The sequence below is a fragment of the Electrophorus electricus genome, chromosome 25 (assembly GCF_041902795.1).
Source record: "Electrophorus electricus isolate QZ-2024a chromosome 25, ASM4190279v1, whole genome shotgun sequence".
Lineage (NCBI taxonomy): Eukaryota > Metazoa > Chordata > Actinopteri > Gymnotiformes > Gymnotidae > Electrophorus > Electrophorus electricus.
Window position 1 is genome coordinate 9114562 of NC_137521.1, and position 12939 is coordinate 9127500.

At 45.3% G+C, this 12939-nt stretch overlaps 1 protein-coding gene and 1 long non-coding RNA gene across 4 annotated transcripts in view; one reads left to right on the forward strand and one right to left on the reverse strand.

Moving 5' to 3' along the window:
• Positions 1–4790: 4790 nt before the first annotated feature.
• On the reverse strand, positions 4791–5997 carry LOC145653696 (uncharacterized). Its single transcript, XR_014119840.1, has 3 exons — positions 5867–5997; positions 5376–5491; positions 4791–5143 (listed from the first exon to the last, which is right to left on the reverse strand). It is a non-coding gene; the product is annotated as an uncharacterized LOC145653696 (long non-coding RNA).
• Positions 5571–12939, forward strand: part of celsr3 (cadherin, EGF LAG seven-pass G-type receptor 3) — a 47795-nt gene continuing 40426 nt past the window's right edge. For all 3 annotated transcript variants that reach the window (XM_035522050.2, XM_035522051.2, XM_035522052.2), the window contains exon 1: positions 5571–11067. In XM_035522050.2, the coding sequence (XP_035377943.2) occupies positions 5874–11067 (5194 nt within the window). In that variant the 5' untranslated portion in view covers positions 5571–5873. The remainder of the gene's footprint in view (positions 11068–12939) is intronic.

Below are 12939 nucleotides of genomic sequence, written 5' to 3' on the forward strand. Positions count from 1 at the left end.
TTTAGGGTTGGCATTTAAATACCATAAGGTGCTTTTTTTTTTTGTTAGCAGAAAGTGCTTTCATGTTGTGCTGCACCGGAGGTCAGTGATTGGCATGTCTACTGAAGCTTGTGCTGGAACGCAGTACAGGCGGCGAGAATGTGTGGGAGGATGCCATGCTATCACCGCACTCAGACCAGCCGACGTTCGTCTAATCCAGGTGTCTGGTGGACTCGCCTTGTGCACTGATTCTAAAGGAGATTGCACTCTAATTCTAATCGTCTCTGTACAGACGGTTGGTGGCAGGCCAAAAGTGAAAAGGTGTAACTCATAAGAAGCTGAGAGTGAAATGGAAGAAGCAGGCTGTGTGTGGGTGTGTGTATTTTGTGGGGGTTGGTGATGGTGAGCAAAGAAGGACATATTTAATCAGATTAGTGCTTCATGCAACAGCTGTCACGTTCTCGCTCTCGCGCTCACACTCTTGCTCTCTAACTCTAGCTCTATCTTTAATTTCCCTCAACCTGGTTAAATAATGCTTCTTGATTAATAATTAATAGTACTGTTTAGTTACATACCAGTGCAAATGCATATTTATACATATATGATTTCAGAATCTTGCAGCTCCAAAACTGCATTTTCAGGTGGAAGGAACATTCCATAAATCTGAAGCTGTGTCCATTTCAGTGTATGTAGGAAATTATTTCAAATTGAACTAAGGGTAGCCATGCCTATTTTAGATCTGAGAAACTTATTCCTTATAATATATTCATATTACTTGGTGATTAAAATCATACTGTTCTAACTGACTTTGCTTTGGTATGTCTAATTTACTGTGGGTGCAAAGATTTGGTACAAGTGTTCTGGATCAAGAGGATGTTACTAGGAAACTGGGAACTGCTACTGCAAGAATTGTGGTATTATTGAAATTCATTTAGCATATAATACTGTCAGAGAAAGATGAAATAGAAAAAGGCGTGTGTGTGTGTGTGTGTGTGTGTGTGTGTGTGTGTGTGTGTGTGTGAGACAAAGCAAAAGAAAGAGTTTTAGACTAGGACCTATATGTCATGTAAAATGAGAGGCTTAGTTTGAGCTGCAGAAGAACCAGGGGAGTATATGCATAACAAGGCTGGATATTTATATCTGCATCATGAATTCTTTTCTTCCTTTGCTTTTTAAATGTCATCTCTCTCTGTCTGTCTCTGCCTGTCTCTCAAATCCCCCCCTCCCCCGTCTGTGATTTGGGTCACTAAATGACTAAAATACAATACACAGCTGGCTTACAAACAGCTTCAATTACCCCCCACCCCCACCCCCCCCCTTTACTCTAACACTCAGCCTCCCATAATAAATACACTTGATCCTCATGCTGGAAGGCACTTGAATTTCATGCATTGGAAATAATTATATATTATTATTATATTCTATATTATTATTATTATTATATATCTATATTATTATTATTATTATATATATATATATTATTCTATATCTTTTATATCTAATATATCTTTAATTAATTAATTTTTGCTGAGCACACCTATCATTTGAATGTCAATGTCATGGTGCTGCAGAATAAAATACCATGTGTAAAAATATTTATACAAAAAAGATTAATTTACATAAAAATAAAACAAACAAACAAAAAAAATCTTTAATGCTATATAATGTTACAATACAAAAATACCTGAAAGCCTGTGAATCCTCAGATGGTCAGCAAACGCGTTTCAGAGGTGCACAGAAGCCGTGAACACTTGTCATATGCAGATTCCTTCCAGGGAGATGAAGAAGGTGGTTGCTATGAGAGTTTACAGCTATAGCTATTTCCTTTCTCCTCTTTTTTTTCCACACAAATAAAAACCTTGTATAAACACAGATTAATTAAAATTTGTTCCAATATGTAGTTAAATGAAAGCTTTAAGTACTGGTGTGTGTGCGGCTGCACTGGATCCTTCTTTGTAGGTCTGTAATGTGTGTAACACTCACTAATGTTGAGCACAGTTAAATTGTGTGTGTGTGTGTGTGTGTGTGTGTGTGTGTGTGTGTGTGTGTGTGTGTCTGTGTGTGTGTGTCTGTCTGTCTGTCTATAAGTTTGGGTACCTGCATGTAGTGTACGAGTCCATTCTGTATGATGATTAGATCATTTTAAGGCCTCCTACTATGTTGATGTATCATTTCTCTTGTGAAATAGTACTTTTGTTGTATTCCCTGTGACTGAATGAGTGACTGTGTAAGTGAATGAGAGAGAGAGAGGTCCCAGCTAAGAGTAAATCAGCAGTCAAACAGCTCCATGTCAAAATCCAACAAACGCAAACATGCGTGGCTCATAATCACATAATCTTCTAAAATAACTAATGACATCACTCTGCTTATGCCAATGGTAGCTTTCTACCACCTATACCAGCCAAGAGCCATGAGTTAAAATACACTCTAGATTTAATTTAATTTGTTGTCGGGAAATCAATTTAAATGAGCTTTCGGTCCGAAGAAAGTTCCCTACACGAATAATTAGACCAATTTTCAAATTATGTACAAAAAGTAGAACTACATTTCACGGAAGTCATTGGAAAGTAATTTTTCTAGACAGGTAATCACTTGACAGTGCAGCTCGTTTTAATCAGCTTGTGCTCTCTCTTCGCAGCCTTGGCGTGATGACAGACCCGCAGTCGTCCCACACACACCACCCAGTTGTTGTGACCACTTGAAGAGTATGTGAGGGAGGTGACGAACTGCAGGGTGTGTGTGAGGGAAAAGGGGCGGGGCTATGGCTGTGAAAAGAAAGGCATGGGTGTAGCGATAAACGTGCTAAAAGTAGCCCTTTTGAAAAACCAGCAGTGTTGATAGGAGCGGGTGCTCCAGTACTGGGTTTTAATAATTCATGCAATTATCCGTGTCCTACCTTTTCATACAGAGCCGTTTCCCCCCCTCCCCCCACCATGTGAATATGTATTAGGCTACTGCCACCGCCCACCCATTCAACCCGTCATGTCAGATGCAAGCCGCCCCACAGCCACCTGCCGCCAGATCAGCAGGACGGAGGTCGAGGAGTGGGCTGTGTGGACGGGGGCACTCCACTGCTGAATTGGCCAAGCATCGCAACAGGGGGGAGGGTTTGGGGGTGGGGTCGCTGGGCTTGGGTAGGAAAGCCAAGGTCACGTATTTTTTATGTGCAACAGAGGTGGGCAAGCACGAAAGCCCCCCCCCCCCCCCCCCCCACCCCATCATCAGGCTACTCCCCACTCTTACAGTTCCCATGGTAACTTCAAATGTGAAACAGCTTTAGCATTGTGTTCTGTGGAAGGTGCGTGCGTGCGTGCGTATTGTTAATTTGTTAGACGTGCACTCTGTACGGTGAGATCTGCAAGTTGGATTCACGGGGTCTCTCCCCCCCCCCCCGCCCCCGCCCCCGTTATTTGTATCAAAATATAAATTTCTAAAGAAAAATTAACAATGGTTTTAGTCTTTAGTAGTTGTATAGTTTAATAGTTGTATTAGTGCAAATAAAAAACTACAGTTCGTTAATTAATCGTTAATGACATAAGACGTGAGATTAGGACCTGCCATTTTTGTCAAATGGCGTTATATGAAGTAAGATGCAATCCATCTTTAACATAAAAAACACTGCTTTGACACCCCCCCCCCCCCCCACTCGGAACCGACGCAATTAAAGCTAAGCGCCTGTGAGACAGATGCTACACACATCAGGGTAGACTGGTAAGCACAGGCGCTGTCCATGGTTCTGAAGAAGGTTATTAGTTTTTAAAACAGGTATCACCCACTGTCCTTAAGATGTAGGTTTTGTGCAGGTGCCAAAACATCGATGTTTTAAAATTATGAAAATTTTGAAAACTTACTACGCTTGTGAGCAGGAGCCTATATTAAGTGCAACATTCTTCGTAAGAGGTACGTTATTTCTCCGGAAGAAATACTAGTTTTATTCACTGTGGATTTTATTCACTGTTTTATTAACTTTTTACACAACTGTACAACTTTTTCTTTATTTGAATGCTGAATCCCTGTACGAAATCTGCATAAATCAAAATCGTTGTACAATAGCAGTAAAAAAGGAACTGAATTTAATATATCTGAATGAAGTGTTAATATCTTTAGGCTAGTCGAACCTGAAACCTCGTGGAACGTCGTCAGACGGAGCTGAGCCGATCTGGTTATCGTGCCCAGCATATGAGCTACGCGCTTTGGATGATGATAAATATACGTAGATACATGTGATTCCGTTACCCTACGGAGTCCTTAGTGAATGAAGACGGAATGTGGCAATGATTCGTAGGCAGTTTGATCAGCTTTGCGAGTCAATAGAAAATACAAGCTTTATTAAGGAAGGGCTTTTATGGGACTCCCTCCTCTTCTTCCCTAATGTGATTTAGGTTGCCATCGCTGAATGATATAAGACCATCAAGCCAACATGACAAACGTATAGACACACAGTGCGCTGATACCCAAATAACGGCTACGATCCACAAGTAGATTATTATTATTATTATTATTATTATTATTATACTTAGCTATCGCGATTACATAGAGAACGCGAGGATATGAGCCTAGACCCTCAGTCAGCCTAGAAGTCTGTCTGTCCAGCTCAGACAAGCGAGCATGAGAACTGTGGGCGCGAGGGCAGCTTATCTCGCGCGCGCGCGTGTCTGTCTGGTATAATTGAGCCGTATGAATTTTTCAACATCCGTGGATTCGTTCCAACCATCTACGCGCCAGCTAGACTGTACGAGACACAGATTGGTTTTTGTAGCGTGCAGCTCTATTTCTGATGGAGCTTTGGCTTTCTCAGGCCACCTCGCGGGGCAAGAATATCCGGTAGTAAAATTACCTCGTACATAATGTGTTGTAAAAACACACCACCTTAATCTGAACTTTTTTTGTTGAGAGTTTAAATAACCACACGCAAAATTCTTCATCTTTTCTACATTTTAAAAGTTTTTATTTATTTATTTAGATCTTAAGAGGCTAGATCTCCATTTGAATGTATGCGATCTAGACAAGTGGTTATCCTTTTAAACAATATTAGCGCATTCTTTATTTATTTATTTTTAAAAGAATAACGTGGTGGAGGAATTGTGTGAGTATGAATAAATCGAAAAATACTTGCGCCTGTAGTATTCTGTGGACAAGGCATGACGTCACAGGTGGACATCAACTGAATTAGTTTCCGTAAAAACAAAGCAACCTCTCGAAGCTTTATACTTTATATAAAGTGGCTTATGTTAAAATGCAATAGACATTTATTGTTAAAACCTGTGATTGGAAAGTCATGCTGCATGCTTGACATATCTTCTTAATCTTGCTTATACTTACACTTTAGATTTTGTTAATATTACCAATATTTTCTCCTTCAATAAGGTTTTAGACTTCTATATTAATATTAGTACCTTTCAAGTCCCTTTCTAGTGACGGATATGGCGGCCACGGTTGGTGAAACAGCCTTGCGCACACTGGACTGGACTATTCTCCGCGTCCGAATGAGGAGGAGGGGGGGTGTCTGTATCTGAGAATGAGAAAGAGATATAGAAAGAAAGGGAGAGAGAGAGAGAGGTGGGGGGGGGGAGGAATGATAGTAGCACAGGGTTCCGCTGTGAGCCATGTTGGATGTGTGAGTAAGGGAGATGCTGCGCCCGTGCCGCTGTTAGCGCGAGCTCCACCGAACACCCAGAGTAGATGCGAGCTTCCCGGGACCACCGTGAGACCGGGGAGCACGGCGGAAGGCGTCGGGCGGTGTCGGAGGAGCTGGCGACTTAGCCGGCATCGGGAGAGAAAGAACAAGAGAGAGAAAGAGAGAGAGACCTACCCGTTCGGAGAGAGCGAGAAGGTGAGAGACAGAGAGAGGGGTGAGAGCGAGAAAGGGGGAGAGAAAGGATCTCACCATACTAATGGCTGCACTGCTGCGGGTCTTTAGTTCGCCTTCGCCGCTACTGCTACACCTTCTCCTCTGCTCTTTGTTCGCCGTTGTTCCGGGGAGGGCAGCGGGGCCGTGCCGGGGCTCCCTGTGCTCCCACCCAGCCCCCGGAGACACTCGGAACCTCAGCCAGCCCGACGGATCGAGATCGGGGGCTTTGGCTGGGGGCGCTTTGGAGATCCGCCCTTCATGGACGATAGCGTGGCTTGAATCGGGATTAGAATTCCCCATCTACAAGTCATGCTCACGGAACAGATCAGCAGGAGCCCCCGTCGGCACGTTACCGGTGGATTACAATAATTTATATATATCAGAACCGGCGCCGCGGAGCAGACGTTATCATCAACAGCTAGTTAGGAGCGTTGGCGGTTTAGGGAAGGGCGTTGTTTCTCATTTTCTTGTTTCTCTGATGCAGAATGGCAAAAAGAGGTCTGTACAAAGGACTAGAGCGATCTCACCACTACAGACTCCCCTCGACACGGGGCGGGTCTTTGTACGAAGCGAGTACAGGGGACAGGGTTGGATAGATTCTAAGTCCTGTTTGGATAGCGGGAGTTCCGGAGGTTGGAGAACCGGGCCTGGCCACAGTTGCTCTCACTCAAAAGGGAAGTTGACCACTGCCAAGAGGCAGGCTCAGTCGCAATTAAAAGACAATTCTCATTCTTATTCTAATGTGGCTTCTAGTGTTTCGGACGCCAGTAAATTGGACAAAAGGAAAACGGACAGTCCCTCCTCAGGCTTTTTCAATGTTATCGATCCCACCAGTGATGGCTGGCGTGGGTATTTTAATACAGCCGCTGGGAATACTGGGGTGTGTGTGGAACGCGAGTTCTGGACACAGCACGTTTCTGTAGCTGTAATAGGAATTGCAAACAGCTTTCGACACTGGATTACAGGAGTCACTGTCGTGCACACGGGTTGCTCTAAAAGATGCTTACGCCGGTTCAGCACCCATCTAAGGCGCTCCGCACCCGTTAGGTGCATAAATTGTGGAGAAAGTACTAGAGAACGCAAGTGCATCGCATTTCTTCACAACACTTTATCGTCGTTATGTTTTAATATCGCGGTCGTTAACACCACCGACCTAGACGCAAATTTCCGCGAGAAGAATGAACAGGGCTGGAGGCATAAATTCTCATGTGGTCTGCAACAAAGTATTGCGCGTGCTGCTGACTCTTCTGTTTCCACGGAGGATGTGTCACGACGGGACAAGCGAATCCATCATGCCGCGAGACTTACTGGAAACCCCTCTCGCTCAGACGAAAGAGAAACTAATTATCACACAACATCCAGTCTCGTCACTTATCAGTCTGAGGCGGAACGCAGCGAAGTTCATATCTCTGACTCACCATTTACCGTGACCGATACAGTTACTGATACAACGCCACGCATCTTCTTGTCGTTTGAATTAAACTCCACCAAACCATCTGGTGACTCACACACTCACGAAGGAACTCACGCCGTTTGGGGTAACAACAAAGACACCGTGCAGGGAGCACCACGATCTCTTTGGACAGCTCCTAACGACAAATTCGATACAAATTCTCTTCTTTTCGTTCGAAGTGTGTTTTTGGTGAATAGTAACAACAACAACAACAACAACAACAATAAAAATCGGAATAACAAACAAATGAATAGAGGCAACGATGAAACACACATAAATCTAACACACATTGCTCCAAATGATGATGAGAAGGATGGTGATGACTTGCCAGAAAAGTTAACACTGCATGTGCCATGTGCTCGTACTCAACGGAGTTCTGCGCCAACGGGGAGTTCAATCCAGGCATGCGCCGACAGCCGCGCTAGCAGCAGCTTAGACGTCACCATGGGAGCCACGCGGCCGCAATTAAAATCCAGTAACGGAGTGTCATTACAAGCTGAGGCTGTCAGTCAGCGTGAGGAGTGGCTGGGAGCCGTGGGGAGAGGGCAGAGGGAAGGAGCGATGAAGGGGGTGGGCAGCCAGGATCGGGGGAGCAAGGCGAAGGGTAACAGGCAGGCTAGAAATCAGGAGAGAGAGGAAAACGAGGAGTTGGTGATTGCAGAAAACACAAAGGGAGAGGCGCTGGAAACAGGCACAAATTTAGCGAGAGGGGGAGGTAAAGGTCAAAGCAGAGTCACCTCAGAGACCGAGAGAGAGGCAGAGAGCACAGGAGACAGAGGAGACAAGAACAAAGAGTGGCGTGCAATCAAGGAGACACAGCCAGGGCAAGGCAAATCAAATCAAAGTAGAGATCGGGTAGAAAGCACTCGAATAAATGCGGACACTAAGGGCAAGAAACATACAGAGAAAGAGAGTAATAAGGATAAAGATGTGAAGTATTCCAGGCACTTTGAAGACCAGACAGGTGGCCCTCCTGTTGTACGCTCTCGTAGAGCTGCCAATCGACATCCCCATTTTCCTCAGTATAACTACCAGGTTCAAGTGGCAGAAAACCAGCCTCCTGGCACTTCAGTCATATCAATTTTAGCAGAGGATCCGGATGGTGGAGATGCAGGTAGACTTGGCTACAGCATGGCCCCTTTAATGAACAGCAGATCCATGGATTATTTCCATATCGACCCAGTAACTGGCCTAATCACTACCACGCATATTCTGGACAGAGAACACATGGACCTGCACTACTTCAGAGTGACTGCCACAGATCATGGCTCGCCACGTGTGTCGGGAACAACAATGGTGGCCATCACTGTTTCTGACCGCAATGATCATTCTCCAGTTTTCGAACAGACAGAGTATCGTGAAACAATTCGAGAAAACGTGGAAGAGAGCTATCCAATCTTGCAGCTGCGCGCGACTGATCTCGACTCTCCGTCAAACGCCAACATCCGTTACCGGTTCGTTGGAGAGAATGCAGCTGCGGCACGTTCTGCGTTCGAGATTGATCCACGATCGGGTCTGATCACCACACGTGGCATTGTGGACCGAGAGACGAACGAACGCTACACGTTATTGGTGGAAGCCAGCGACCAAGGACGCGAGCCTGGTCCACGATCAGCTACTGTTAGCGTTCACATAACTGTTTTAGATGAGAACGATAACGTTCCACAGTTCAGCCAAAAACGCTATGTGGTGGCGGTTCGAGAAGACGTGCGACCGCATTCAGAAATCCTGCGCGTCAGTGCATCTGATCAGGATAAAGATGTGAATTCGGCTGTGCACTACAACATCATCAGTGGAAACAGTAGAGGGCAGTTTGCCATTGATAGCGTTACAGGGGAGATCCAGGTGGTGGCACCACTTGACTTTGAGACTGAACGGGAATACACCCTACGACTGCGTGCTCAAGATAATGGCCGCCCACCTCTTTCTAACAACACTGGAATAGTCAGTGTCCAAGTCACTGACGTTAATGATAATCCACCCATTTTTGTGTCCACACCATTTCAGGCAACAGTACTGGAGAGCGCCCCCATTGGCCACTCCATACTGCACATACAGGCAATTGACACTGATAGCGGTGATAATGCACGACTGGAGTACAGACTAACGGGAACAGGCACAGACACGCCTTTCGTCATTAACGCAGCTACTGGCTGGGTCACAGTGAGTTCAGAGCTTGACCGGGAATCAGTGGAACACTATTTCTTTGGTGTTGATGCCAGGGACTATGGCATGCCACCTCTCTCAGCCACAGCTAGCGTCACTATTACCGTGATGGACGTCAATGATAACCGTCCAGAGTTCCTGCAGAAGGAGTACTTTGTTCGGTTGAACGAAGATGCTGCAGTTGGAACAAGTGTGGTTAGCGTGACGGCGGTCGATCGTGATGTCAACAGTGCAGTTACCTACCAGATTACCGGTGGCAACACACGCAACCGATTTGCCATTAGCACAGCAGGAGGAGCTGGGCTTCTATCCCTAGCATTGCCACTCGACTACAAGCAGGAGCGGCGCTATGTGTTAACAGTCACTGCCTCTGACAGAACTCTTCACGATACCTGCCAGGTACACGTTAACATTACAGATGCTAACACACATCGGCCCGTGTTCCAGAGTGCTCACTATTCTGTGAGCGTGAACGAGGACAGACCACCCGGCAGTACCGTGGTGGTGATCAGCGCCTCGGACGAGGACGTGGGGGAGAACGCACGTATCACATACTTCCTAGAGGACAACATCCCACAGTTTCGCATTGACCCTGCAACAGGTGCAATAACCCTTCAGGCGGAGCTGGATTATGAGGATCAGATGACGTATACACTCGCCATCACAGCTCGTGACAATGGAATCCCACAGAAATCTGACACAACCTACGTGGAGGTCAATGTGAATGATGTGAACGACAATGCACCGCAGTTCCTCAGCCCACACTATCAGGGCGGAGTCAGTGAAGATGCCCCGCCCTTCACCAGCGTTTTACAGATCTCTGCTACTGATCGAGATGCTCACGCTAATGGCCGGGTGCAGTATACCTTTCAAAATGGAGAAGATGGGGATGGGGATTTCACCATCGAGCCCACTTCCGGAATAGTCCGTACGGTGCGTCGACTGGACCGCGAGAGTGTTCCGTTTTATGAGCTAACAGCTTTTGCGGTTGATCGCGGCATTCCACCTCAGCGCACGCCTGTACGCATTCAAGTCAGTGTAATGGACGTTAACGACAATGCTCCTGTGTTTCCTGCTGACGATTTTGAGGTTCGGGTGAAGGAGAATAGCGCTGTTGGGTCTGTTGTAGCTCAGATCACTGCAACCGATCCAGATGAAGGGCCCAACGCCCAGATCATGTATCAGATTGTGGAAGGAAACATCCCAGAGATCTTCCAGATGGACATCTTCTCTGGAGAGCTCACATCTCTTATCGACCTGGACTATGAGGCACGGAGTGAGTACGTCATTGTGGTGCAGGCCACGTCAGCCCCGCTGGTAAGTCGCGCCACCGTCAGGATTCGGCTTGTCGACCAAAATGACAACAAGCCCGAGATGCAAGACTTCCAGATCATATTCAACAACTTCGTGTCAAACCGCTCCAATACATTCCCAAGCGGTGTCATTGGGCGTGTCCCAGCCCATGACCCGGACATCACTGACCGCCTCTACTACACCATTGACCGGGGCAATGAGCTCAAGTTGCTGCTGCTCAACCACACGAGTGGAGAGGTCCGTCTGAGCCGCCAGCTGGACAACAACCGGCCACTGGTGGCTCCCATGCTCGTCACCGTCACCGGTGAGTTATGGCGTGGGGAAGAGGGATGGGAAGGGGGGTTGGGTGGAAGAGAGGAGGAAGAGAATTAAGGTCAAGAGGGTGGAGTCAAATCAGGTCAGATTGGTTTGGCTAACCCTTCACCACAGTGTAATTGCCTCAGTGGTCTGTTATGCTAGCTCACTAGAGGCAATGCTCAGGGCAATGGTGTCAGGGCAGAGAGACAGAGAGAGACAGAGAGAAAAGAAAGAAAGAAAGAAAGAAAGAAAGAAAGAAAGGGATAAGAGGGAAAAAATCTGTTGAGAAATTTGACTCTTGACTGACAGCAAAAGTGCTTCCACGGTGCATTTAAAGATCATTGTGAATTCCATTAAGCTCTAATGGTGCCTTGCAGGGAACAATAGACAGTAATAGTGTTTCATTAAGTGAGCAGGTTGAAAGAAGATGCTGATCTCAAATGTAGTTTGATATAAATGGCACGTAATGATTGTGGTCTCGTTGAGAATATACTGATGTTTGGGTGTGAATTTGTTGATTGTAAAAGCCATACTGGAAAGAAGAGATTTCAGTGAATCATTTTGGTCCTACAATACAATAGAAAAGTATGGTTCTGTAATATTCTGGGATTTTGAAGTTTCAATGGTTCTGATAGTGCAGAATTGGTCTGCTCCATGTATGGGAGAGAATTTGTGATATAAAGCATATGAAAATAGCAAGGTTTAGGAGTGATCCAGGATACACTGCCAGTCAGCTCAGCCTCCGGCAAAATGTTCTGCCTTTTTTCCCCTCATTTCTTCTCTTTTTTTTATTGTATCACTTCTCAGAGAAGTGAAGCATGCTTTCACTCTGTCCCCTATTCACTCTTCACTCCCCAGTTCTCCCCTCCAGGACTCCGATCACTGCGTAGGGTGCGTGCCCACTTCATATTCATCTAGACTTAGTGAGAGAGATTAGGGTGTAATATTACTGAAGATCTGACCTTATGTCACTGTCCAGTGCTACATGTTTGTTTGTTCGTGTGAGCGAAGGTGGTAGGGAGTTTGGGGAGGGGGTCCAGTCAGTAGATACTGTTCTTTTTGGATGAGAGAGCATATGCAATTAAAATACCATTTGATACTGTACACAGAGGGTATGTGAAAGGTAGTTCAAGTTCAAATTCAAGAGGTTTTATTGTCATTTCAGTTATATACAAGTACACAACAAAAACGAGACAATGTTCCTCCAGGACCATGGTGCAACATAAAAACAACAGTGCAACAGACAACATGCTACACAAGTGCAAACAGTCCAATATAGTGCAAAAGTACTTTATGGTGTTATTATGTAGGTATTATGTATGTGTAAGATTTATTCCAAAATCCTGCATTGTAGACAGTGGCTCGACCTCTACAGACCTGCACACAGATTTGATGTCCCAAGTGATAGAACTGACATTGTGATACACATTTACATATTCATGTATTTTAATCAGAGAAACAGCAGGCTTGGTTCTTAAACAGTATGAAACGGGCAGGACCACCCTTTTCGCCATTAAAACAAATTCAACAGCTTTATTCCTCCTGAAAAGTTTATACATTCTGATTAAATTATATTTGGAAAAGTGGCATTTTTTTTTTTTTACAGGAAAAACAGACCCACTGCCATATTTACCAGGGTTGCGCCATCAAGTATCCACTGAGGGTTTTTTATGTTTCTTCTGAATGTGGAACCGTGACTCATGAGCTCACAGTTACGGCCCTGTTGTTTTCACCCTGTTTCGCTTATCACAATGAAAGATGTTTCATTCGCTTACTATTTTCAAAATGAGACCAGTTTTCCTCAGTACTCTACTGTGCTTACCATGTGCATGCACAAGGCAAACACATTAATAATACACCATCACAAAATGAAACCTTT